This window comes from Antechinus flavipes, chromosome 1, assembly GCF_016432865.1.
Source record: "Antechinus flavipes isolate AdamAnt ecotype Samford, QLD, Australia chromosome 1, AdamAnt_v2, whole genome shotgun sequence".
Lineage (NCBI taxonomy): Eukaryota > Metazoa > Chordata > Mammalia > Dasyuromorphia > Dasyuridae > Antechinus > Antechinus flavipes.
The window spans coordinates 543,172,354-543,197,746 of NC_067398.1; the positions used below are offsets into that span (position 1 = coordinate 543,172,354).

At 35.3% G+C, this 25,393-nt stretch overlaps 1 protein-coding gene across 1 annotated transcript in view; it reads left to right on the forward strand.

The window, feature by feature from the left end:
• The first annotated feature begins 23,673 nt into the window (after nucleotides 1-23,673).
• Nucleotides 23,674-25,393, forward strand: part of MBOAT1 (membrane bound O-acyltransferase domain containing 1) — a 113,624-nt gene continuing 111,904 nt past the window's right edge. The window contains exon 1 of the mRNA XM_051970623.1: nucleotides 23,674-23,967. Within this exon, the coding sequence (XP_051826583.1) occupies nucleotides 23,869-23,967 (99 nt within the window). The 5' untranslated portion in view covers nucleotides 23,674-23,868. The remainder of the gene's footprint in view (nucleotides 23,968-25,393) is intronic.

Below are 25,393 nucleotides of genomic sequence, written 5' to 3' on the forward strand. Positions count from 1 at the left end.
AAACTGCCCCATGATATTACTTTGTTAAAGAAAAGCTTAGAAAAGAGATTTGTCTGGAGAGGCAGAGTACAATTGATCTGGGTGGAAAAAAATGAGAACAGAGATGCAAATAGTCATTTCAGTGCCAGGGAAATCACTGTCTGCAATAAACCCTACTAGATGGAGCAAGTAGCAAAAAATTTACTCATAAATGAACTACATTATTTGAAAACAGTGCATAAAATTATTAAAAACAAATTCAATTGGAGAGTGTAGCAAAAAAATTTCTGAACTGAAAGGTTCCTTGGAGATCCTCTAATCTAACTCATGGGATTTAGAGATCTATCCCTCCCATATTGCTTGTGAGAGGAAAGGTAATATAGTGGTTAATAGCATTCCTTGATAGAGAAAGTGTTAGTTGCTTTTGGAGGGGGCAGGCCTGAGAATGGTTCTCCTGGAAAGGACAAAAGGGAAGGAAAGCCTTCTGTTGGGGATGAATGACATGCAGTGGAAGAAGAGAAAAAGTAAATAAATACATAAATAAGTAGTCTGATGTTTCTACAACCACATAGAATCTGAACCTTCTTTTTGGTCTTTGATCAGTGTTTGAACTTAAAAGTTCCTTTCTCTTCCTCCAAAAAAGAGTTTGTGAGTTAAATTGTCGGACTGTTCAAATGTCCTACCCCATAGCAAAGCCGTGATTGCTCTTTCTTCATTATACTCAGCAGGAAAATGGAACAAAAGACAAAAGGGTTAGAACCAGAGAAAGAACCTTAAAAGAACAACCAGATAGCCTGATACAAGTCAAAGAGTAACTGGGATAGCACTTTTTATTTTTATTTTTTTGTTTGAGATCTGTGATTTCATTGGTACAAGGAATTCCCTCTACCTAAAAAGAATGGCAATTCTTCAGCAAAAAACAAAAACAAAAAACAAATAGTGAGTTGTCTATGGAGTCTGAGAGATTGAGTGACTTACCCACTTTCACAAACTGGATCAGAGATACTTAAAATTAGAACTTCCCTACTCATGTACACTCTCTATCCAACATTGCCAGTCCTTTTATCTAATACTTTACAATATGAAAGTTATTTTACTGTTATGCACAAATAAATGGGAAGACCTAGAAGCCAAGAAGCTGTTCAATAAACCTTGATATCAGGCAACATCAGACTCAAAGATAACTATTTATAATCTGCATGAATTTAGTGTTCTTAGTTCTTGTCCTGATAATTTGTGAGTTGATCATATATTGAGGGAAAGCTTTTCAAAGGAGGCAGGACTTTTAGATCCCCAAAAATGTGGGCTTAGAAAAGAAATGCAAAGAGAACTTCAGATATTGGGAAGAACACAAAATTCAGCAGCAGGAGAGACAAGTTAAGGGAGTGTTAGGAAAGTTGTAATGGGTGGATCAAAGAGCAAAATGGGGAGGAGGGGGTAATAGTTAGTATTTGTAACAGGCAATTCTGAATGCTTTCCAAGATGAAAAGATTGACAAACTTACTTGTAAGAACAAGATATTCTGCCAGAGAATGTTTCTTCAGATAGCCTACAGAAAATCTTTCAACTGGAAAAAACATTGCTAACATATATAATCATTGCTAGATATATTGATCTAATGGATCATTAAGATGGAATTTTTATCCTAGTTCTATTGTCTAAACAAATATGCAATAGGCATGACAGAAATATATAGACGAGTGTCAAAGATGACCAATGAAGACATATTAAGAACAAGTATGGAACAAGGCAGTAGAAAATATGATGATGAGTTGGAAAGTGTGTGATATTCATGTGATTATAGTTGCAACACTTCACAGCTAATAGGATAAAGCAATACTATCTTGGTGATGTCAGAATATTTCAAGCTTCTTTTTCTTATAACTTTCCATTCTCTGTGTTTAATCATAGCTTCTTTCCCAATTATAGCTTCAATTCCTTCATTTAAAATTTTTATATAAAGTTTTATTTTCAAAATACATGCATAATTTTCAATATTCACCATTGCAAAATCTTGAGTTCCATTTCCTCCCTCCCTTCCCCCATTCTCTTCCCTAGATGGCAAGTAATGCAATATATATTAAGCATGTGCAATTCTTCTATAAATATTTCCACAATTATGATGCTGCACAAGAAAAAGCAGATCAAAAAGGAAAAAATGAAAAAAAAACAACAAAAATGAAAATATTATGTTGTGATCCACACTCAGTCCCCACAATCTTCTCTCTAGGTACGGATGGCTCTCTCCATCACAAGCCTATTGGGAACTGATCTGAATCACCTTGCTGTTGAAAAGAGTCACGCCCATCAGAAGTGATCATTGTATAGTCTTCTTGTTGCTCTGTACAGTGTTCTCCTGGTTCTACTCATTTCACCCAGCATCAATTCATGTAAGTCTCTCCAGGCTTCTCTGAAATCATCTTGCTGATTGTTTCTTATAGAACAATAATATTCCATAACATTCATATACCACAACTTATTCAGCCATTCTCTAGCTGATGGACGTTCACTCCATTTCCAGTTCTTTGCCACTACAAAATCCCTCATTTTAAAAAATAATAACAACAAAAAAACACCCTCACAATCCCCCCAATGCTGCCAAAACAAAAGAACCTATCCCTACAACTTTCATTGGTTACCATGGTCAAAGAATTCATAATGTATTGACCAGTCTGGAGTTAGTTCAAATCTGGACTCAGACACTAATTATCTGTGTGATCCTAGGCAAGTCATATAACCCTGTTTGTTTCAGTACCTCATCTATAAAAGGACCCGGAAAAGGAAATGACTACTTCAGTATCTTTGCCAAGAAAATTCCAACAATATTTAGGAAATCTGATTGTCAGGCAGGAGATAGTTATTTTTGAGAGTTAGAAGAATTTGCCAAATTTTTCTGCACAGTTTGGGGTGCACAGTTTTCTGGTACTCCAAATCTTCTCCATGCCATGGGGAGTTACAAGAGCAGAATATTGTGAGATTAGTTTTTTTTCCCTTATTTCATCTGGCACAGATTATTAGTAACCACAAATTTAAACATACTTACTAGATAAAAAGAATAACAAGTTAAATTATATATTAAGGTGAAGAACTTCCAAATCCCAGATTGAAAAACCAAAAAAACAAACTTTAGTTCAAGACAAATACTATGGCTAATAATCAAGTCTAAGAGACTTTATATTGGAAATAATCTAAATTTGCATTAAAGTGGGTACTCTCTTCCCTGATGCAGATCAAGTCTTTCTGTGCTGTAAGAGATGATTTCCCAAGATGTTCTGGTCAAAGGAAGTATCACTTTCTGGTGATAAACCTTTATAAAATTATTTAGGTTGGTTCAGGGATGATAACACACAATTATTTTTAAGGTCTTTTCAGCATGGAAGCATCTGCCAGAGTTCATACTTTACTGGCACAACCTACAAGAATTCAGGGTGACCTATGTGATGTCATCAAAAGATTTCAGCCGAAGCAAGCATAAGATATGATGGGATTAGATATAATAGCTTTGAAATTATGTGTACACCCACACATATATATACACACAGAGCTATATACACACAAATATTTATACAAATTTTCATCAATTAAAGTTGTTCTTGAAATAACAGAAAAGAATTTAAGTTCAGCACTGAGGTTTACCTCAGTGGAATTCACAAAAATTATGTTTGTAAGAAAATAGTATTCAAAGAGTAAAACTTTGGAAAAGCAGTGTTTCTTTTTTTTTTATTTTCATAACATATGCATGGATAATTTTTCAACATTAATCCTTACAAAACCTTGTGTTCCAATTTCTCCCTCTCTCCCCATCCTCTTCCCAATATATATTATAGTAGAAATATGTTAAATCAAATATATGCATACACATATATAGAATTATCTTTCTGCACAAGAAAAATCAAATCAAATAAAAAATAGGAAAGAAAATAAAATACAAGCAAGCAACAACAGAGAGAGTGAAAATACTATGTTGTAGTCCACACTCAGTTCTCACAGGTCTCTCTCTGGGTGTAGATGGCTCTCTTCATCACTGAACAATTGGAACTTGTTTGAATCATCTCATTATTAAAGAGAACCACATCCATCAGAATTGATTATCATATAATTTTGTTATTTCCACCTTCTGGTTCTGCTCATTTCACTCAGCATCATTTCATGTAAGTCTCGCCAGGCCTTTCTGAAATCCTCCTGCTGGTCATTTCTTACAGAACGATAATATTCCATAACATTCATATACCATAACTTATTCAGCCATTCTCCAATTGATGGGCATCCACTCAGTTTCCAATTTCTTGCCACTACAAAAAGAACTGCCACAAGCATTTTTGCACATGTGGGTCCCTTTCCCTCCTTTAAGATCTCTTTGGGATATAAACTCAGTAGAAAAAAATAGTGTTTCCTTAACAATAGGAGTAAAATATTTTTTAAAATAATTTTTTATTGATAGAACGCATGCCAGGGTAATTTTTACAGCATTATCCCTTGCATTCATTTCTGTTCTGATTTTACCCCTCCCTCCCTCCACCCCTTCCCCGAGATGGCAAGAGTCCTTTACATGTTGAATGAGGAGTAAAATATTTTTGCTTTAGGTGTTCAAATACCAAGAAAAATTCTAATTTATATGGCACTGGCATTCTGAATAGGTCATTCATGTCATGAATTTTTTTTAAAAGTCTATAATGTCCAAAATTTATAGAGAACTGACCCCAATTTATAAGAAATCAAGCCATTCTCCATTTGATAAATGGTCAAAGGATATGAACAGACAATTTTCAGATGATGAAATTGAAACTATTACCACTCATATGAAAGAGTGTTCCAAATCACTATTGATCAGAGAAATGCAAATTAAGACAACTCTGAGATACCACTACACACCTGTCAGATTGGCTAAGATGACAGGAAAAAATAATGATGAATGTTGGAGGGGATGCGGGAAAACGGGGACACTGATGCGTTGTTGGTGGAGTTGTGAATGAATCCAACCATTCTGGAGCGCAATCTGGAATTATGCCCAAAAAGTTATCAAACTGTCCATACCCTTTGATCCAGCAGTGTTTCTATTGGGCTTATACCCCAAAAAGATACTAAAAAAGGGAAGGGGACCTGTATGTGCCAAAATGTTTGTGGCAGCCCTGTTTGTAGTGGCTAGAAACTGGAAATTGATTGGATGCCCATTAATTGGAGAATGGTTGGGTAAATTGTGGTATATGAATGTTATGGAATATTATTGTTCTGTAAGAAATGACCAGCAGGATGAATACAGAGAGGACTGGCGAGACTTACATGAACTGATGCTAAGTGAAATGAGCAGAACCAGGAGATCATTATACACTTTGACAACGATATTGTATGAGGATGTATTCTGATGGAAGTGGATTTCTTTGGCAAAGAGACCTAATTGAGTTTCAATTGATAAATGATGGACAGAAGCAGCTACACCTAAAGAAAGAACACTGGGAAACAAATATGAACTATTTGCATTTTTGTTTTTCTTTCCGGGTTATTTTTACCTTTTGAATCCAATTCTCCCTGTGCAACAAGAGAACTGTTCGGTTCTGCAAACATATATTGTATCTAGGATATACTGCAACATATCTAACATATATAGGACTGCTTGCCATCTAGGGGAGGGGGTGGAGGGAGGAAGGGGAAAAATCGGAACAGAAGCGAGTGCAAGGGATAATGTTGTAAAAAAATTACCCTGGCATGGATTCTGTCAATATAAAGTTATTATTAAATAAAATAAAATATTAATAAAATTTTTTTTAAAAAAAGTCTATAATGTATATAGGACAGAGGTGTGTGTGTGTGTGTGTGTGTGTGTGTGTGTGTGTGTGTGTGTAGATGATCTAAGGCTAAGCCTAACTCAGATTTAGGTTGGGATTATAATGACATAAGATATCCATAAACCATCTAAGCAATTTAAAAAAGAAGATTACTTATTAAACTTACTCAGTTCAATTGAGGAAAAGGATATTCAGTAAGGATAAAAAAATGAAATTTTTTAAAAGGGTTTACTATGGGCCTTGTAGGGTGCTAAATGCTAGGTTCATAGATAGATAAATGAAATGTTTTCTGTATTCCTTTTGGGGATTACAAAGTATAAAAGAAATTTCAGCAGTAAACAAAGATGTTGTTGAGTTCTTGTATAAGTATAAATTAGAAAACTGATTTAAAAACTGAGACTTAGATACTAATGTGGCCATGGTCACAAGGTTAGTTGTACATGTTGACATATTTAAGATAAATCTGAATGATTAATATTCTCTCCCTTATTTTATTAAATCTAGACTATCTATAGAACAATAAGCCAAACCCTGATTTTGTAGCAGCTGTTGATTTTGGAAGAGTAAATGCTCCCACTGAAAATTTAACGTGGACTCTCGAGAACCTGTAGGAGCTGGCTTTTGCACATAGAGTAAGTTCTTAACCTTCATTTGCCTCAGTTTCCTTATTTATAAATTGAAAAGGTTTCTAGCTCTAAATCTGTGATCTAATTTGAGACCTCATTTTACTGCTGGAGTACTTTAGAGTAAATGACACAGAAAGTTAATGGTCAGAACTGAGAAATATACTGTTTTGACCTACTTCCAGCACACGCTTGGTTGCAAAACATTTGGAAAGCCCTAAAAGCCTAAGGATTCATCTGAAGACAAAGTCCAGAGATCCTTTGATTACATAGGTTAGTCAAAGAACAGTGGGGGAAGAAAAGTCAAAAATTTGCAATAGGTCAAGGCAGAGCAGATCATAAAGCCTGATGATCTTGCTTCTCATGGGAAGAAATGGAGTAGTTGATTCCTATTTCATTCAAGCCCTGTGAACCATTAAGCAATATCACCCACCCAAACACAGTGTTCTGGAATAGCCAGTTCTGAGGAAAGGATTAAAGGAAGAAAATGTGTTAGATTTGAGTTGGGAAAGAAGAAGTTGACTAATATTGTTGGTTAAGGGGATTCAGTGTGTTCAAATCGACTTGGTTGGGGTTCCACATCCATTCTATATTATAAAGCTTTGTGAGCCAAGATGACTTTACACTGCAGTTTTCTCAATGATTATGTGGAAACAATATCTAAAGTATGAGAAATTTGTAAATAGTCAAGCATTGCACAAATGTAACATAATTACTATTGTAATAGAGATACTATGAAGCCCTGCTTCCTGTAGTTGTTGCTGAATAGTGTCTAACTCTTTCTGATTTCATGTACCACTCCATAAAGACCCAGCCAAAGCCCTGTCTTCTCAATGACTACTTCAGGCCATACTGACCTCTCTCTCCTCTGAATTTATACAGCCATGACTTAGTAATACTTCTTTTAGGTTTTTCATTAAGAAAGTGAGGTACAATTTTGACTTCTTGCTCATTGTTTGATTATTTTTCAGTTATGTTGGACACTTTGTGATTCGATCTGAGGTTTTCTGGATATTGCAGTGGTTTACTATTTTATTCTGTAGATTGTTTTACAGATCGAGAAATTGAGGTAAACAGGATTAAGGGACTTATCCAGGGTCATACAGTTAGTGTCTGAGGCCACATATATAGGCTTCAGAATATAGGAAGATGAATCTTCCTGATTCCAGGGCCTGCATCCCATTTACTATACCACCTGGTTACCCCAATAATTTCTACTGAGCCTACTTCATAGGGTTACCATGGAGAATAAATGACATGATGTATATGGAAAGTCTGTGGCTGGGTTTTAAATAGTGGTTAGCTTCCTAGACCAACCCATTGAAGTCTGGATTATAACAAAGATATTACCATAATACCATAATATAAATAGAACATTGACTTCTGTTTTCCCGCCAGTTCTGTGTATTCAGTCTTTCTGCCCCTTCAAGCTACTGGATTGCTAGAGACAATATATTGGGCGACTTAATCTTGGATTTAACCACCCTGGAGTTATGCTATTACAGTGTCCAGTCTGGAGTCTGAAAGTACAAATACAAATGGGTTGTTATATGTAACTGGTCCCAGACCCAACCCATTTGGTTCTCCAATCCAAATATTTCCTTACCATCTGTCATTCTGCTCACTCTCTCCTTACTCCTAATGTTTCCCACACTTAACTTTCTACTTCTTGATTTAGGAACAGTAATCATATCAACATCACCATTACTTCTGGAAAAAGTGGGAGAATCAGTTGACTTATGACTCTATTAGCCATTCCAGTGATTACTCAAACCAAAACATTTCTCTGGCCACCAGTACAAGATGTTCCCCAAATCTTAGAACACTAACACTTTTGAGATATGTTGTATATATTATCTCCCTCTATTGGAAAATAAGCTTCTTGAGGATAGGAAGACCAGTCTTACTTTTGTACATATATCTCTGTAGCTTGGCACATGGTAATCACTTAATAACTGCTTTGCACTTATTTACTATGTGAAATAATACTACTTTTTACCAATAAAAGTATTAATTCTATAGTGCCAATAGTACCAAAGTTATTAGTGTTATTGGAACTATTAGATTAAATAGATTTATTAGTCATGATACAAGCACTAATTCTGGAATACTAATAGTACTATATCAAACAGAAATTAGAATGGTCTGTGAATTACTTGGGACAAAATCAAATAATTTGTTAGTATATAATAAATATTAACTAGTCTATATATTCTCTTGTTACAAGGTGTGTTTTATATAACATTGATTTCACAATATTTTTGACATATATTATTTAATTCTTCACCATTAAATAACATTTGGCTCACATTGGATATAAAGCATACCTTGGATGAACTGTCTATTTTGTTCAAGTTTTGTTTTGATTAGAATCTGTATTATTAGAATCTGATGTAAAATCTGTTCAATGGGGTTCAAATCAATCAAATCAAATGAGATAAGATATAAAGCATTGCAAGTATTAAAGAACCATATAAATATGCTTGTTATAATTAATGATTATCAGCAGCATAAATCAGGTAAATAAAAAGTCATGAAAGCATGTACATTTATCTCTTAAATATGATTTTCATGATTTGATTTATGCTGTAAGGTTGAAGCATTTCAATTCCTTTTGGGAATTTCTGTAACTATGGAATAATTCTTTTAAAGCATATCAGTGTGTATATAAAATCAGATCTTATCATTACTAAATAGGAAAAAGACTTCCAGACTAACTGGAAATTCTAAAAAATTTTAAGTTTTTTTGGGGAGAATGAATATTTTATAATCTGATCAACACATTCAGATATTACAGTATCATTAGTACTTTTGATCAACTGATTTGGGAATTATTTTTCATTTTTTACCACATGTTCTTTTGTTCTTCAGTATTATCAACATTGTTTCATTATAAATTTAAATGCCCTTGAAATTCTTGATTTCTCAGACCAAGAAGTATCTCAATATTACTAAGTTATTGAAATGTGCTCTTTATGAGTTATCTTTATTACATTTCTGAAGTAATAGGCATTCTTAAAAACCACAGAATTAAAGATACTACAGAAAAGAACAATGAAATTCATGTCTATGGCATGAAACTAAATTTAAACAGTACTTATTCAAAATGAATTCAGTTATGCTTTATCTGCTCTAAATCTAAAATTGACTAATGACAATAGAAGCACAGATTCATAAGTACCATGATCACAAAATTCAACTAAATCAAAATTATTGCTTTTCCCAAGAAACTTGAACACCATTGTAAAGAAAATATTACTTGTAGTATGGTATGTAGTTGTAGTTGTAGTTGTAATAGAATTTCTAATTTTCTTTTAACTACATTATACTGTAAGTAATAATAATAATGACTAATATTTTGATAGTGTTTTAAGGTTACAAAAAACTTGTAGTTCTTGTATAAATATAAATTATAAAACTGATTTAAAAACTGAGACTTAGATACTAATGTGTCTATGGTCACAAAGTTAGTAAGAGACTAAAGTAGGATTTGATCCCAGAACTCTCCTTATTCTAAATAATTAGGCCTTTCCATGATGGTCTAGGAACTTTACTATACTGTAAAAATGACACAAGGAAACTGCATTATATGCATATGGATGGTCTAAAATGACTAATTCAGGATCAATAAACAGTCTTTCCTCTACTCTGCGTAGTTGAAAAGTTGGTAGGTTTATGGTCATGTTTCTTTTCTTTCTTTCTTTTTTTAATATAGCTTTTATTTACAAGATATATGCATGGGTAATATTTCAGCATTGATAATTGCAAAACCTTTTGTTCCATTTTTTTCCCTTCTTCCCCCCATCCCTTCCCCTAGATGGCAGGTTGTATGGTCATGGTTCTTAATCTGAAGAGCTTTTTAGCCTCTGTTGTTCAATTCTTTCAGTCATTATCAATTCTCCATAACGTCATTTGAGGTTTTCTTGGCAATTATACTGGAGTGGTTTGCCATTTTCTTAATCCTGATCATTTTATAGATAAAGAAACCAAGGCAATCAGTAAGTGACTTGCCTAGGGTCACACAGCTAGTAAGTTATCTGAAGCCAGATTTGAACTTGTCTTCCTGACAAGTCTCGTGCTTTATCTACTGTACCATATCCTCTGCTGATCTTCATATTTGGCTTGAAACTTTTGTTTCATACATTCTTCCATATACTCCACAACCTTAGGGTTTTCCAGCAGTTCATAGCCATGCTACTTGAGTATAATATCTGCATTTTGCACTTTCTATTACCTCTTACTTTAGCTTATTTCATGGCTGCTGTTTCAGTATCCTGCTGTTAAGACTGCTCAGTGAAATGGTATCATGATGAGCATTATTTCACTGCTCCAGCTCTTACTCATTGGTAAGGCTCTTACTCCAGTTAATACTTAGTAGTAATTTAGGTGATGAAACTTTGCTAGAGGCCAGATGTTTAAAAAAAGAGAGAGAAGTACAGTTCTCTCACAGGGAAGCTTAGAAAGTATGTATGTTTAATAGGCTAAAGTCTCTACTCATGTCCTTGATCCTATCTCCTCCCTTCTATTCTGGGAGCTTGCCTCTGCAATCATCCTTCCTTTCTTTCTAATTTTTAATAGCTCCTAATCTAGTGGAGAATGGCTTGTAGTCTTATAAATTTAAGTCAATTCTCTATATATTTTAGAAATGAGGCCTTTATCAGAACCCTTGGATGTAAACTTTTCCCCCCAGTCTACTGCTTCTAAAGGAGAAACTTCTAGGAAAAACCATCTACACTGATTGCTTCTTCTTTTAAGTATTAAAGGGTTTATTACTTTCAATTTTTTATTATACCTTTTTATTGACAGAACATAGGCATGAGTAATTTTTGCAACCTTGTCCCTTACATTCACTTCTGTTCCAACTTTTCCCTTCCCTCCTTCCACCCCCTCCCCTAGATGGCAGGCAGTCTCATACATGTTAAACATGTTAAAGTATATCTTAGATACAATATATGTGTGTAGATCCATACAGTTCTCTTGTTGCACAAGAAAAATTGGGTAAAAGGTAAAAATAACCTGGGAAGAAAAACAAAAATGCAAGTAGTGCACATTCATTTCCCGGTGTTCCTTCTCTGGGTATAACTGATTCTGTCCATCATTGATCAACTGGAAGTGAACTGGATCTTCTCTTTGTCAAAGATATCTACTTCCATCAAAATACATCCTCATACAGTATTGTTGTTGAAGTGTATAATCTCCTGGTTCAGCTCATTTCACTCAGCATCAGTTCATGTAAGCCTCTCCAAGCCTCTCTGATTTCCTGCTGGTCATTTCTTACAGAACAATAATATTCCATAACATTCGTATACCACAATTTGCCCAACTATTCTCCAGTTGATGGGCATCTATTAAATTTCCAGTTTCTAGCCACTACAAAAGGACTGCCACAAAAATTTTGGCACATACAGGTCCCTTTCTCTTCTTTAATATCTTGTGGTGAGCTTTTTCTTCTCAAAACGCAGCCAGGTGATAAAAGTTCAGATCTTTTATTATCTCCAATATAGCCCGGTTAGCTTAGAGGCCTATCTCTCTGCTTGGTTCCAAGAGCTCTTGCCGCTTTGTCCTTTGCTTCTGCCTCTGCTTTCTTCAGCCTCCAGAGCCAGTACCAAGTTGAATCTGTCTTGCCTTGAAGAGAGGGCTTCTGGCGTAATTCTGCTGAAATCCCGACTTGTAGCTTCTTCACTCTGAAGAACTTCTTCGACTGGCCCATTGAAGCTCTATTTATGCTAGTGCTCTCTGGTCCAAAGAGCTTCAAGGGAGGTGTGAACTCATTGAACTCCAATGAGTAAAGGTGTGAACACAAGCCTTGTATTAATTAGTTCTGCTTAGTATCTTGTTTCAGGTTCTGCCCAAAACATCTTCTTGTAAGATTAGATCAACTCTAATTATTTAGCAGTTAGTAAGGATTCCAACAATATCTATTTGAGATATAAGCCCAGTAGTAACACTGCTGGATCAAAGGGTATGCACAGTTTGATAACTTTTTGAGCATAATTCCAAATTGCTCTCCAGAATGGCTGGATCCGTTCACAACTTCACCAACAATGCATCAGTGTCCCAATTTTCCCACATCCCCTCCAACAGTCGTCACTATTTTTACCTGTCTTCTTAGCCAATCTGACAGGTGTGACAATCAGAGTTGTCTTAATTTGCATTTCTCTGATCAACAGTGATTTGGAACACCATTTCAAATGAGTAGAAAGCTTCAATTTCATCATTTGAAAATTGTCTGTTCATATCCTTTGATCATTTATCAATTGGAGAATGGCTTGATTTCTTATAAATTAGAGTCAATTCTCTATATATTTTGGAAATGAGGCCTTGATCAGAACCTTTAACTGTAAAAATGTTTTCTCAGTTTATTGCTTCCTTCTAATCTTGTTTACATTAGTTTTGTTTGTATAAAAGCTTTTTAATTTGATATAATCAAAATTTTCTATTTTGTGATCAATTATGATCTCTAGTTCTTCTTTGGTCATAAATTCCTTCCTCCTCCACAAGTCTGAGAGGTAAACTATCCTTTGTTCCTCTTTATTTATAATCTTGTTCTTTATGCCTAAATCATGAACCCATTTTGATCTTATCTTGGTGTACGGTGTTAAGTGTGGGTCCATGTCTAGTTTCTGCCATATTAATTTCCAGTTTTCTCAGCAGTTTTTGTCTAATAGTGAATTCTTATCCCCAAAGTTGGGATTTTGGGGTTTGTCAAACACTAGATTGCCATAGTTATTGACTATTTTGTCCTGTGAATCTATCCTATTCTACTGATCAACTAGTCTATTTCTTAGCCAATACCAAATGGTTTTGGTGACCACTGCTTTGTAATATAGTTTTAGATCAGGTACAGCTAGGCCACCTTCATTTGATTTTTTCTTCATTAGTTCCCTTGAAATTTGTGACCTTTTGTTCTTCCATATTAATTTTGTTGTTATTTTTTCTAGGTCATTAAAATAGTTTCTTGGCAGTCTGATTGGTATAGCATTAAATAAATAGATTACTTTAGGTAGTGTTGCCATCTTTATTATATTTGCTCAGCCTGTCCAAGAGCACTTAATATTTTTTCCAATTGTTTAAATCTGACTTTATTTGTGTAGAAAGTGTTTTGTAGTTTTGCTCATATAATTCCTGACTTTCCTTTGGCAGATAGATTCCCAAATATTTTATGCTATCAACAATTATTTTGAATGGAATTTCTCTTTGTATCTCTTGCCGTTGAATTTTGTTGGTGATGTATAAAAATGCTGAGGATTTATGTGGATTTATTTTGTATCCTGCAACTTTGCTAAAGTTGTGGATTATTTCTAATAGCTTTTTAGTAGAATCCCTGGGTTCTCTAAGTATACCATTATATCATCTGCAAAAAGTGATAATTTGGTTTCCTCATTACCTACTCTAATTCCTTTAATCTCCTTCTCAATTCTTATTGCCGAAACTAGCATTTCTAATACAGTATTGAATAATAACGGTGATAGTGGGCAACCTTGTTTCACTCCTAATCTTATTGGGAATGGTTCCAGTTTATCCCCATTACATATGATGCTTACTGATGATTTTAAATAGATGCTACTGGCTATATTAAGGAAAAGCCCATTTATTCCTATACTCTCAAGTATTTTTATTAGGAATGGATTTTGGATTTTATCAAATGCTTTTTCTGCATCTATTGAGATGATCATGTGGATTTGTTAATTTGGTTACTGATATAGTCAATTATGCTAATAGTTTTCCTAATATTGAACCAGCCCTGCAATCCTGGTATAAATCCTACTTGGTCATGGTGTATTATCCTGGGGATGATTTTCTGTAATCTTTTTACTAATATTTTATTTAAGGTTTTTGCATCAATATTCATTTGGGAAATTGGTCTCAAATTTTCTTTCTCTGTTTTCAACCTACCTGGTTTAGGTACTGATGTACCATGTCTGTGTCATAAAAGGAATTTGGTAGGACTCCTTTAATCTCTATTTTTTTCAAAGTTTATATAGCATTGGAGTTAATTATTCTTTAAATGTTTGGTAGAATTCACATGGAAATCCATCTGGTCCTGGAGGTTTTTTCTTAGGGAGATGATTAATAGCTTGTTCTATTTCTTTTTCTAAAATGGGACTGTTTAACCAATTTATTTCTTCCTCTGTTAATTTGGGCAAACTATATTTTTGAAGGTATTCTTCTATTTCAATCAAGTTATCGAATTTATTGGCACAAAGTTGGACAAAGTAACTCCTAATTATTGCTTTAATTTCCTCTTCATTAGTGGCAAGTTCTCCCTTTTCATTTTTAAGACTAACAATTTGATTTTCCTCTTTCCTTTTTTTAAATCAAATTTACTAAGGGTTTATCTATTTTGTTGTTTTTTTCATAAAACCAACTCTTAGTTTTATTTATTAATTAATTCAATAGTTTTTTTTTACTTTCAATTTTATTAATTTCTCCTTTTATTTTTAGAATTTCAAATTTAGTGTTTCACTGGGGTTTTTAAAATTTGTTCCTTTTCTAGTTTTTTTAGTTGCAAGCTCAATTCATTGATGTTCTCTTTCTCTATTTTATACAAGTAGGCCGCTAGCAATATAAAATTTTCCCTTATTACCACTTTGGCTGCATCCCACACATTTTGGTATGATGTCTCATTATTGTCATTTTCTTGGATGAAATTATTAATTATGTCTATGATTTGCTGTTTTACCCAATCATTCTTTATGATGAGATTATTTAGTTTCCAATTATTTTTTGGTCTATTTCCCCCTGGCTTTTTATTGAAAGTAATTTTCATTGCACCGTGATCTGAAAAGGAGGCATTTACTATTTCTGCATTTCTGCATTTGAATTTAAGATTTTTATGTCCTAATATTTGGTCAATTTTTGTATAGGTTCCATGAACTGCTGAGAAGAAAGTGTACTCATTTGTGTCTCCATTTAGTTTTCTCCAAAGATCTATCAAACCTAACTTTTCTAGTATTCTATTTACCTCTTTGACGTTTTTGTTATTTATTTTGTGGTTTGATTTATCTAATTCTGAGAGTGCAAGGTTGAGATCTCCCACTATTATAGTTTTGATGTCTATTTCTTCTTATAGCTCTCTTAATTTCTCTTTTAAGAATTTAGATGCTACACCTCTTGGTGCATATATGTTTAATATTGATATTGCTTCATTATCTATGCTACCCTTTAGCATGATGTAGTGCCCTTCCTTATCTCTTTTAATTGGATCAATTTTTGCTTTTGCTTGATTTGAGAGCAGGATGGCTACCCCTGCTGTTTTTACTTCACCTGAAGCATAGTAGATTCTGCTCCAGTCTTTTACTTTTACTCTGTATGTATCACCCTGTTTCAAGTGTGTTTCCTGTAAACAACATATTGTAGGATTCTGGCTTTTAATCCAGTCTGTTATCTGCTTCTGCTTTATGTGGGAGTTTACCCCATTCACATTTATGGTTAAAATGACTAATTCTGTATTTCTTGCCATCTTGTTAACCCCTGCTTATGCTTTACTCATTTCCTTCCCCTTTTCCCCTCTCCCCAGTATTAAACTTGTGAGTACCACTTGCCTTTCAAAGCTCTCCCTTTTTAGGATTCCTCCCCCCATCTTAGAGTTCCTCCCCTTTTCTTACCACTTTTCCTCACAATTTCTGTATTCCCTTCTGCTTAGCTTATTCCTTCCCTTTTCACTTTTCCTGTCCCACTTTTCAATGAGGTGGGAGAAGTTTCTCTGTAAATCAAATATGTCTAATATTTTTCTCTTTATGCTAATTCTAATGAGAGTAAGATACACAGATATGTTCATCCCCCTCCCTTTTTTCCCTCAGATTTAATAGGTTTCCTTTGACTCTTCGTGAGATGTAGTACCCTCACTGTACACTTTTTCTGGTACAATTTCTTTTCCACCTTTAGTTTCTTTCTCATATTATAATTGTAAAACCAAATTATACATGTGTTCTTTATGTATATTCATAACAGAAATATAGTTCCCAAGATTTCTTTTTACATTTTTATGCTTCTCTTGAGTCTTATATTTGGAGATCAAACTTTTTATTTAGTTTTGGTTTTTTCATCAGAAATTGATGAAATTCACCTATTTCATTGAATGTCCATCTTCCCTGGGGAAAAAATGCTCATTTTGGCTGAGTAAGTTATTCTTGGCTGCATACCAAATTCCTTAGCCTTTTGGAATATGAGACTCTAGGTCCTTCAATCCTTTAATATGGATGCTGCCAGGTCTTGAGTAATCCTTATTGTGGCTCCTCTATATTTGAATTGTTTTTTTTTTTTTTTTTCTAGCTGCTTGTAGTATTTTTAACTTGGTCTGATAGTTCTGGAATTTAGCCACAATGTTTCCTGGAGTTTTAAGTTTGGGGTCTCTTTCAGTAGGTAATCAATGAATTCTTTCCATGTCTATTTTACCCTCTGCTTCTATAACATCTGGGCAGTTCTCTTTTATGATTTCCTGGAAAATAGTGTCTAGGTTCTTCTTTTCATCATAATTTTCAGGAAGTCAAATAATTCTCAGATTATCCCTCCTAGATCTATTTTCCAGGTCTGTTGTTTTCCCAAGTAGGTATTAAACATTTTTTTCCCATTGTTTCATTGTTTTTGGTTTTGCTTGATTGATTCTTGGTGTCTCCTCGAGTCATTCATTTCCATTTGTTCAATTCTGATTTTTAAAGAAATATTTTATTCATTTACTTTTTTTTTTCTTTTTGTAATTGTCCAATTGGGTTTTTAAGTGAGTTGTTTTGTCCTATAGAATTTTTTTCCATTTTGCCAATTTTATTTTTAGAGAGCTATTTTCTTTTTCCAATTCACTAATTCTGTTTTCCTTGGAATTGTTTACCTTTTCCAATTCACTAATTCTGTTTTTCAGGGATTTGATTTCTTTATCCACTTTATCTTTAAATGAGTGGGATGACTTATCCAGACCTTCTTGCCAAGCTTCCCTTTCCTTTCCCCATTTTTCTTTTAGCTCTCTTGTAAGAACCTTTTTAATTTCTTTTATGAGAGTCTTGTGTGATGGGGACCAGATCATATCCCCCTTTGGGGATTCATCTGGAGACACTGTTTTTAGTCTACTCAGGGTTTGAAGTCTGTTCTCTATTTGTATAGAAGCTATCTATAGTTAGAGCTTTAATTTTTTGCTCATTTTGACAAAAAAAAGAATCAAAGAAAACAAACAAACAAAAAAGCAAATGCGGTCTGCTTTTTGGGCAGTATGGTATAATCAACCCTCCTCTACAGACTACCAGAGGTAGCAATGAAGTAGAAGTGGAACAGCAATGGCTGTGCTGCCTGTACACTGCCCACTCTCTGAGACTCTGAGAGCATGCTGAGTCATTCTGGATGTTGGGTGAGTATGGTCAGGTCCCAAGAGACCCCAATGTTTTGGGATTGAAGTCTTTACCCCCTGTGTTTATAGCTTCTATGCTGATTTGCTGGCTTGCTACCAGGGCAAAGAAGTTCACACTGGTAACGTTCTCCCTGCAATTTTCCAATGGCTGTGGCTACACTCCCCTTTTCCCCTCCAGTCTGCTCAGTTTGAGCTGCCTTCTGCACTCTCACTGCCTGCCTGCAGTCTGTGCCTGGTCCAACTGTCCCCGTTCCCTAGCAAAAACAGACCTTTTCTGGCAAATTTCAAGGATATCTTCTGTTGGCAATATACTTGGGGGTTTTTTCAGTCAAGCACTAATTCCAAGACTGTATCATGAAAAGAAGTATTCTGAGGGCAAGAAAGAGCTTAGAGAGATGCAGGTGTCCTTTCTGCCATCTTGGCCGGAAGTCTCTTACTTCTACACTGATTGCTTCTATTCTTTCTTCTCAATTTTCAGTCTCTTTCATTCTTCTTTCTGCACTTATTGTCCAACTAAAATTGCAACTAATTAGTCTTTTAGTGGCCAAATATAATGGCCTATTCATAATCCACTTCTCTTCTGATCATTCAATAGTTTTTGATACTTATTGATTCCTCTCTTATTCATAGGTTTTCATGACACTGCACCCTCCCAGTTCTATCTGCCTGGCCATTTCTCTTTAATATCCTTTATTGGATGATCATCCAGTACTTCCTTGATGTGTGGATATACCCAAGGTTCTGCTTTGTATTCTCTTTCCTTTTCTCTCTACCTTCTTTCTTTTGATAATTTTATCAGCTTCCATGGATTCAACTATCATCTAGATCCAGTCATCTCAGTGACCTTATCATTTTCCTAAGTTCTAGATCTACATCACCAATTATCTATTAGGTATTTTCCACTGGATATCTTTTAAATTGCTGAACCTCAGCATGTCAAAAGCATTATCCTTTCCCTCTCAAACTCTCCCCTGTTCATATCTTCCCTATTTTTGTTGAAGACATCCCCATCTTTTCATTCATCTAGAGTCTCAACATTAGTTACTCTCAAATCTTTCCCCCTCCCTCTATTTATTTCATATCCATTTAGTTAGGAATCTTTTTGACTCTTATGTCCTCAGTACATCTCACCTTAGAGTTCTTTTTTCTATTCCTATAGTTACCCCATTCAGGTTATATCACATATGATGTTGCATTAGCCTGTTAAGTTATTTTCCTCATGATGGTTTTCCTCTTTATAATCCATCCTCCATACTATTGTAAAATTGATGTTCCTATAGAGTTCTGATAATATCACTTATATTTCCAGAAGTTCCAGAGTTTTATAATTTCCTCTACCAAAAAACACAAGCTCTCCTATTTCACTTTTAAAGCCAAAGTGTCTCCAGTTTACCTTTCCAGAGATACCTCTTCAAACACACCTCTACATATAAGCCAAATGAGCTTATACTTACACACACACACACACACACACACACACACACACACACACACAAAACATTTCATTTCCTGTTTCTCTGCTTTGTCACTAGTTGTTTCCTATGTCTGGAAAACATATTCTTCTTACTTTTATCTTATGAAATTAATAACTTTCTTCAATGTTCTTCTCAAGTGCCACCTAGCCTCATCTCTTCAATTGCTAATTGTCTTTCCCATTGGAAATTAGTTATGTTATATGTTTATATTATATATGAGCATATATATATACATATATATAGACTTAATATATGCTTAATAACCACCTAATATAGGGCCAAATATATATTTTGTAACTAATAACTGTTTAGTGAATGAAAATAATAAAAACAACAATAACTGAAAAAATACTATTGTGTATTTTGTTTCTAAATAGAAACTACCACATGTTCTTGGTTTTCTTTGAATCTTTTTTTTTTTTTTTGATCAATTTTTTTGGTCAATTCATAGTCCTGCAGAATAATTGATAAACCAAATACATCATAAGGTTATTGTTAGATCTGTTTGCCAAAGTGTTTTCCTAAACTCTAAACTTCTATAGAAACATAAGTTATTATTAGCAATATTCTTCCTCATCCTCTTCCAGACAGGCATCTTTTATAATAAAGAAAAAAGACCACCTAAACTAATCAACATATGGATAAAGTCTGACATCAACTGTAGAATCCCATGACCATGATGCTCTATCTCTTTAAAACCTATATTTTTATTTTTAGTGTTTTTCCTAAATATTTGTAGGTCATTGCTAGGTGAGGGAAATCATATTCAACAGTTTTATTTAAAATAATACTATAATCAGAAGATTTGAAGAGCATGGAACATATAACTTAATAGACTTATGTATGGATAGGGGAATAAAGAAGAGATTATTGTGATGTATAAAATGAATAATTTCAATTATTTTAAATTAGAAAGACTTTGTACAGATAAAACCACTGCAAACAAGATTAGAAGGAGAGCTTTAAATTGGAAAAAAAATTCAAACACAGTCTCTCAGATAAAGGTCTCATTTCTTTTATATGTTTTTATGTAAAGAACTTTGTCAAATCCAAAAGAATATGAGTCATTCCTCAATTGATAATTGGTCAAAGGATATGAACAGGCAGTTTTCTGATGGGAAAATCAAAACTACTTATAGTTATATGAAAAGTGAGTTAAATAATTATTGATTAGAGAACTATAAATTAAAACGACTGTGAGATATCATCTTACATCTCACAGATTGGCTAAAATGATAGATATCCTTCAGTTGGGGAGTGCCTAAACAAGTTATGATATATGATTGTGTTGGAATACTACTGCACTATAAGAAATGATGAGCTGATTTATTTTAGAAAAAAAAAACAAGGAAAGAGTTGCATGAAATAATGAAAAGTAAAATGAGCAATACTACAAAAATACTGTAAACAGTAACAAACATCATCTTAAGAACAAATTTGAATGGGTAATTCATTTAAGGTAGCATAAATATGCAAGCCCATTACAAAAGATTTATGAAGGAAGATGCCATCTACCTCCAGATAATGACTGATAAATGGATATATGCATAGTATGGTTTTATAGGTAAATATATGTGTATGTGTATATGTACATATTTGTATATATCTATGTCTATATATATTTATTTAATTGTGGCCTTCTCTCCCAATTTGGGGAGGGAGGTAAGAATTTTTTAAAAAGTGTACAGCAGAGAACAAAAGAAAACTTAATAGAAAGCACAGAAAATCAGAATAGCTTTGAAAATGATGTGTAGTATTTCCAAAATATAAGACCAAAGAGAAGCAATTCAAACTTTGTTGCATCAAGAAAATTTGCAAAAACTGTATTGTATGGTCTGCTACTAGAATAGCATAGTTGAATAAATCTAAAAAAAGAACCCACATCTTAATATTTTCATTCAATTATGAATCAATTATTTTACTGATCTTCACAATAATTTGCCACACTAAGTGTAAGTGAATTTATCTCAGATTTATGATTAAGGATGATAGTTTTACCTGTGATGCTACTCAGATTAGGATAGAATTTATTTGTTAAATTCTTAAGGATATTTTGAAGTTTGTTATTTTTTAATTTATAAAGAATAGTACCTTATTTTGTATAATTCTGTTTGCATGCCTTCTTGATATTGCCTTCTTATTATGCCTTCTTAATATTGAGTAGGTACTAAATTTTTCAACTTGATGTATATCCCAATTTTCACTATTTCCTTAAAAATTGTGCATTGATCTATAATTCCTAAGTCCATAAGAATGGGCTTTCTGTGGTATCTGGTAGCAATGACCTGACCTTGTATTGATATCAAAAGCCTCTCTGTTTTGTAAGCAAATAGCTTCACAACCATTTCTTTGTCTACATATTATTGGTTGAGTTTCTTCTTACTATTACTTTCTAATCTTTTTTTTTTTTTTGTATAACTGAGAAAATACTTTTAGGACAAATTATTATCCTTTAAAAATGTTTAATGTTCTCTTTATTATTGTAGAGATTGAATAAATAAAAGCATTTGGATGTAAGCTCATTTTCTATAAGCTCACTAAAAGCATCTTTGAGAAAACTCCAATAGCAGTCAAGAAAAAAGGGACGATCACCTTCTCACATGATTTTGATTTCTTGTACTGGGTCTTTATGTTTTGGAACTTTTTAATTCTACAAAGTTCAGTGTGGTGACAGCTATTCACACTATTATTGTTAAGTTTTTCTGGATGAATGTTATATCCAGGTGATTATGGGCACCAGACTTGTCTGTAACAGTGTTCTGATTCCGGTATATCTTATCTGCTGAGATGTCAAGAATATTTTGGGATTTATTTTTAGTATGGGATAACAATATTTTTGAATCATTATTAGTATGCTTCAAGAGCTATCATCAGCATGCAGAAATTACTGGGTGGCTGTCTCTAGAACTTTTGATTATGTCCAAAACCTGTGACTTTAGAAGTCATCAGATCCAACTCCTGATCTCATAGATCAGGGAATGGAGGCCTAGGGAAGTTGAGTCAGTATCCTAGAGTTACACATGGCTAGTGAAAGTTTGAGGCAGGATTTGAATCCAATTTTTCTGTCTTCAAATCCTGGGTGCTGCCACTGAACCATCAATCTCTTCTAGCTATAAAATAGTAGCAAGAAAGAATACTGGAAGTAGGGACAGTAGTGTTGGAAAAATGTAGCAGTAGTGGAAACTCTTTCTATGACTTCGAGTTGCATTTTGCAGTTTAACAGTATCAAAGATAGGGCTTCCAGAGTACATAATTTCTCTTCTCTTGACTTGGGAACGCCAAAGACAATGGAGCAAATAAAAACTGGTGGTTTTCTTTATCACAACGTGTAGAAGCCAGGGGAAAAAATGGGTTCTTAGTTAATTAGTTGAAAAGGTAAAGAAATGAGGAGAAGGGAAAACCAGATTTTAAAATAAACATATTGTCTAGGAATGGCTTTAAGACCTAAAAGTGTCTACTTCCCTCTCTCTCTCTCTCTCTCTCTCTCTCTCTCTCTCTCTCTCTCTCTCTCTCTCTCTCTCTGTCTCTCTGTCTCTCTGTCTCTCTCTGTCTCTCTCTCTCTCTCTCTCTCTCTCTCTCTCTCTCTCTCTCTCTCTCTCTCTCTCTGTCTCTCTCTCTCTTTCTCTCTCTCTCTCTTCCTCTCTCTGTCTTTCTCTCTCGCTCACTGTCTTTCCGTCTCTCATTGGGAGGGAGGGGCGTGGGAGTTGTGGTAACCTTTTCAGGAGCAGGATACAAATCAGAGTATCACAGCACTGTTCCTGCCTTGCTCCTTCCTAGCACTCGGAAATTAACCCGATGACTCTCAAATGCCTGAGCAATACTTGCCAATAGAGATGACTTTTAGAGATTTTTCTCAGGCGCAAGTCACAGAATGGGCGTTAAAATGCAGGAGTATGTCTCCCCTTGAACAAGCGAGGTGTAATGAAAAGAACACTCAATTTAGAGTCAGAGAATCTGAAGTTCGGACACCTACTTTGTTTAAATTTACCTGTGTAAACTTAGGCAAATCATATGTCTGGCTCTGAATTTCCTCACAACTATAAAAAGAGGGGTTTAAACAAAGTGTTTTGTAGAGCTCATTCCAAATCTGCGTTCGGTGAACTTAGAAGAACCGAGGCCTTTGAGACTGGAGTCCTCTCAAGGATGGGAGCCCCAGAAGGAGATCTGGACTAGATGCCTGAGTGGGGAGATCAGGACCCGGGTGCGCGGGACACCCGCCCAGCTCAGAAGGAGGGTGAGGCCGCGGGGGCGGAGGCTTCTCCTATTCTCTCTTTCGACTTCTCGGAGGCAGAGATGGGCGGGACTGAGGGAGGTAATGCGCTGCTGCTCGCATCCTCCCGCCCTCTCTTCCCCAACACCCACCCTCCAGGGGCTGTCCTGTGTCACTGCGGCCAATGAGAGGGAAGAGGAGGGGAGCGGGAAGCCGAGCGGGCTCCCCACCCGGCCAATACTCCTATCGTGACCACAGTGCCAGCGCCAGCGCCAGGGCTGGACCCCTCCTGCTCCCTTCGGCTCTGCTCCGCTGCCTCCCGGAGCCCAACTTAGGGTGGCCCCCTCATTGCGAGCCTTAGAGTCGCCTTGGGGTCCAGTCCCCACCCAGGTCGGGCGAAGACACTAAGGAGGGTGACTCGGGGAAGGGGCAGACGCGACAGCCCCGCCGAAGATGCAGGATGGCAACAGAACCGTCGCCGTCCAGCCTTGCCTACCGCACCACGGGCTCCACCTTGTTGCATCCGGTCAGCGACCTCCTGGGCATCCCGTTGGACCAGGTAACAGCGGGGAACTCGTCCCTTTTTTTCCACCCATCCTGGGTCCACTCTAGAACTCTGCGGCATGAATGGTGGAGAGAGAAAGACAGACGTGCTCTGTAGGAGAGGGGGAAAAAGTTCTGTCTTTTAAACTCGTCCCGGATTTTGCTGACGGGTTAGACACATGGGCCTGTTTTGCAACAGTGAGAAGTTACTCTGAAAATGGAATATTTACTTTTGAAAGGAAATGGGTGTAGTCTAAGGGGCAGGTTAAAGCCTGAACTGAAAAATTTTGGATCCTAAACCTCATGGTCTAAAAGATCCTCTTGCCTCCTCTTTCCGATTTGCCCCTACAGTTTCTTCTCGCTCCTCCCCCTTCCATCTCTTCCTTGCTAACAAAATATCAACCAGACAAACCCTGGACTATCTTTAATTCGGAATTAAATTATTAAGATCCTTATCACCTGTATACTTTCAGAGAGATGTCTGATTTAGTTATCAGTGCAGTAGCACATGTTCATTTTTAAATGGAGGGGAATTTTCCTGAGAAAAGTATGCTTTCTATTTAGGAAAATTTAGGAAGCAAAAGAAGGCATTTATTATTCTTCCCCCAAACAGGTAGGTGTACACCCTTCATGTATATGCAAAGAATGGCATGCTGAGCGTATGAGAAGTCTTTGGAGTGCCTCTGCTTGATTTCGTTGCTGCTTATCTTTAGGAGTCTGTGACTCCTGAATACTGAGGCAGTTAAGTTACTACCGGGCAGTCATAAAATATAAATGGCAAAAATGGTACTGATATTCCTGGTGAGTTGGTTTGGCTTCACTAGGCAGGTAAAAATAATGCCGTTGTACTTTGTGAATTGTTATGTGGCATTTCTGAATTTTGGCCAACTCTCTTTCCTTCCCTCCCTTTCTTACTCGATCACTTTTCAAACATAACTACACACCTGTTGCCTTTACTACCTGCATTTCTTTAGCAATGAGGAAGTCTTACCTGAAAGTCTGCCTTTTTCAGACATTGTTTTCTGAGCCAACCTGCTACTGTCTCCAAGTGTGAAGATCTAACTGTAGCCTCCACCTGACTAGCACTTCATCAAAATTGCTGAAACTGAGAGACAGGAAATTAGCTGATAGAACAGATGCCAGTTCATGTGTGCATTTTTTAAAGTCATGAGTTACGATCTGGGAGTAGTCTGGGGATTGGATAGACACACATGTAGACAATGGTAGATACAAATACTATGAATGTCAAATCCTTCTGGACTGAGGCAAAATAAAACTGTTTCCTAGAGAAAAGTGAACTCCTTCCCTCCACACAAACAGTAAAAAATTCATTTTTCAACTATTGTGTAATGAATACACAAAAAGGAGATGCATATTCATATTATTTGTTTGTAGTAGTTTTGGAATTTTTTCCCCTTAGGGTAACTACTTCAACTCCAACC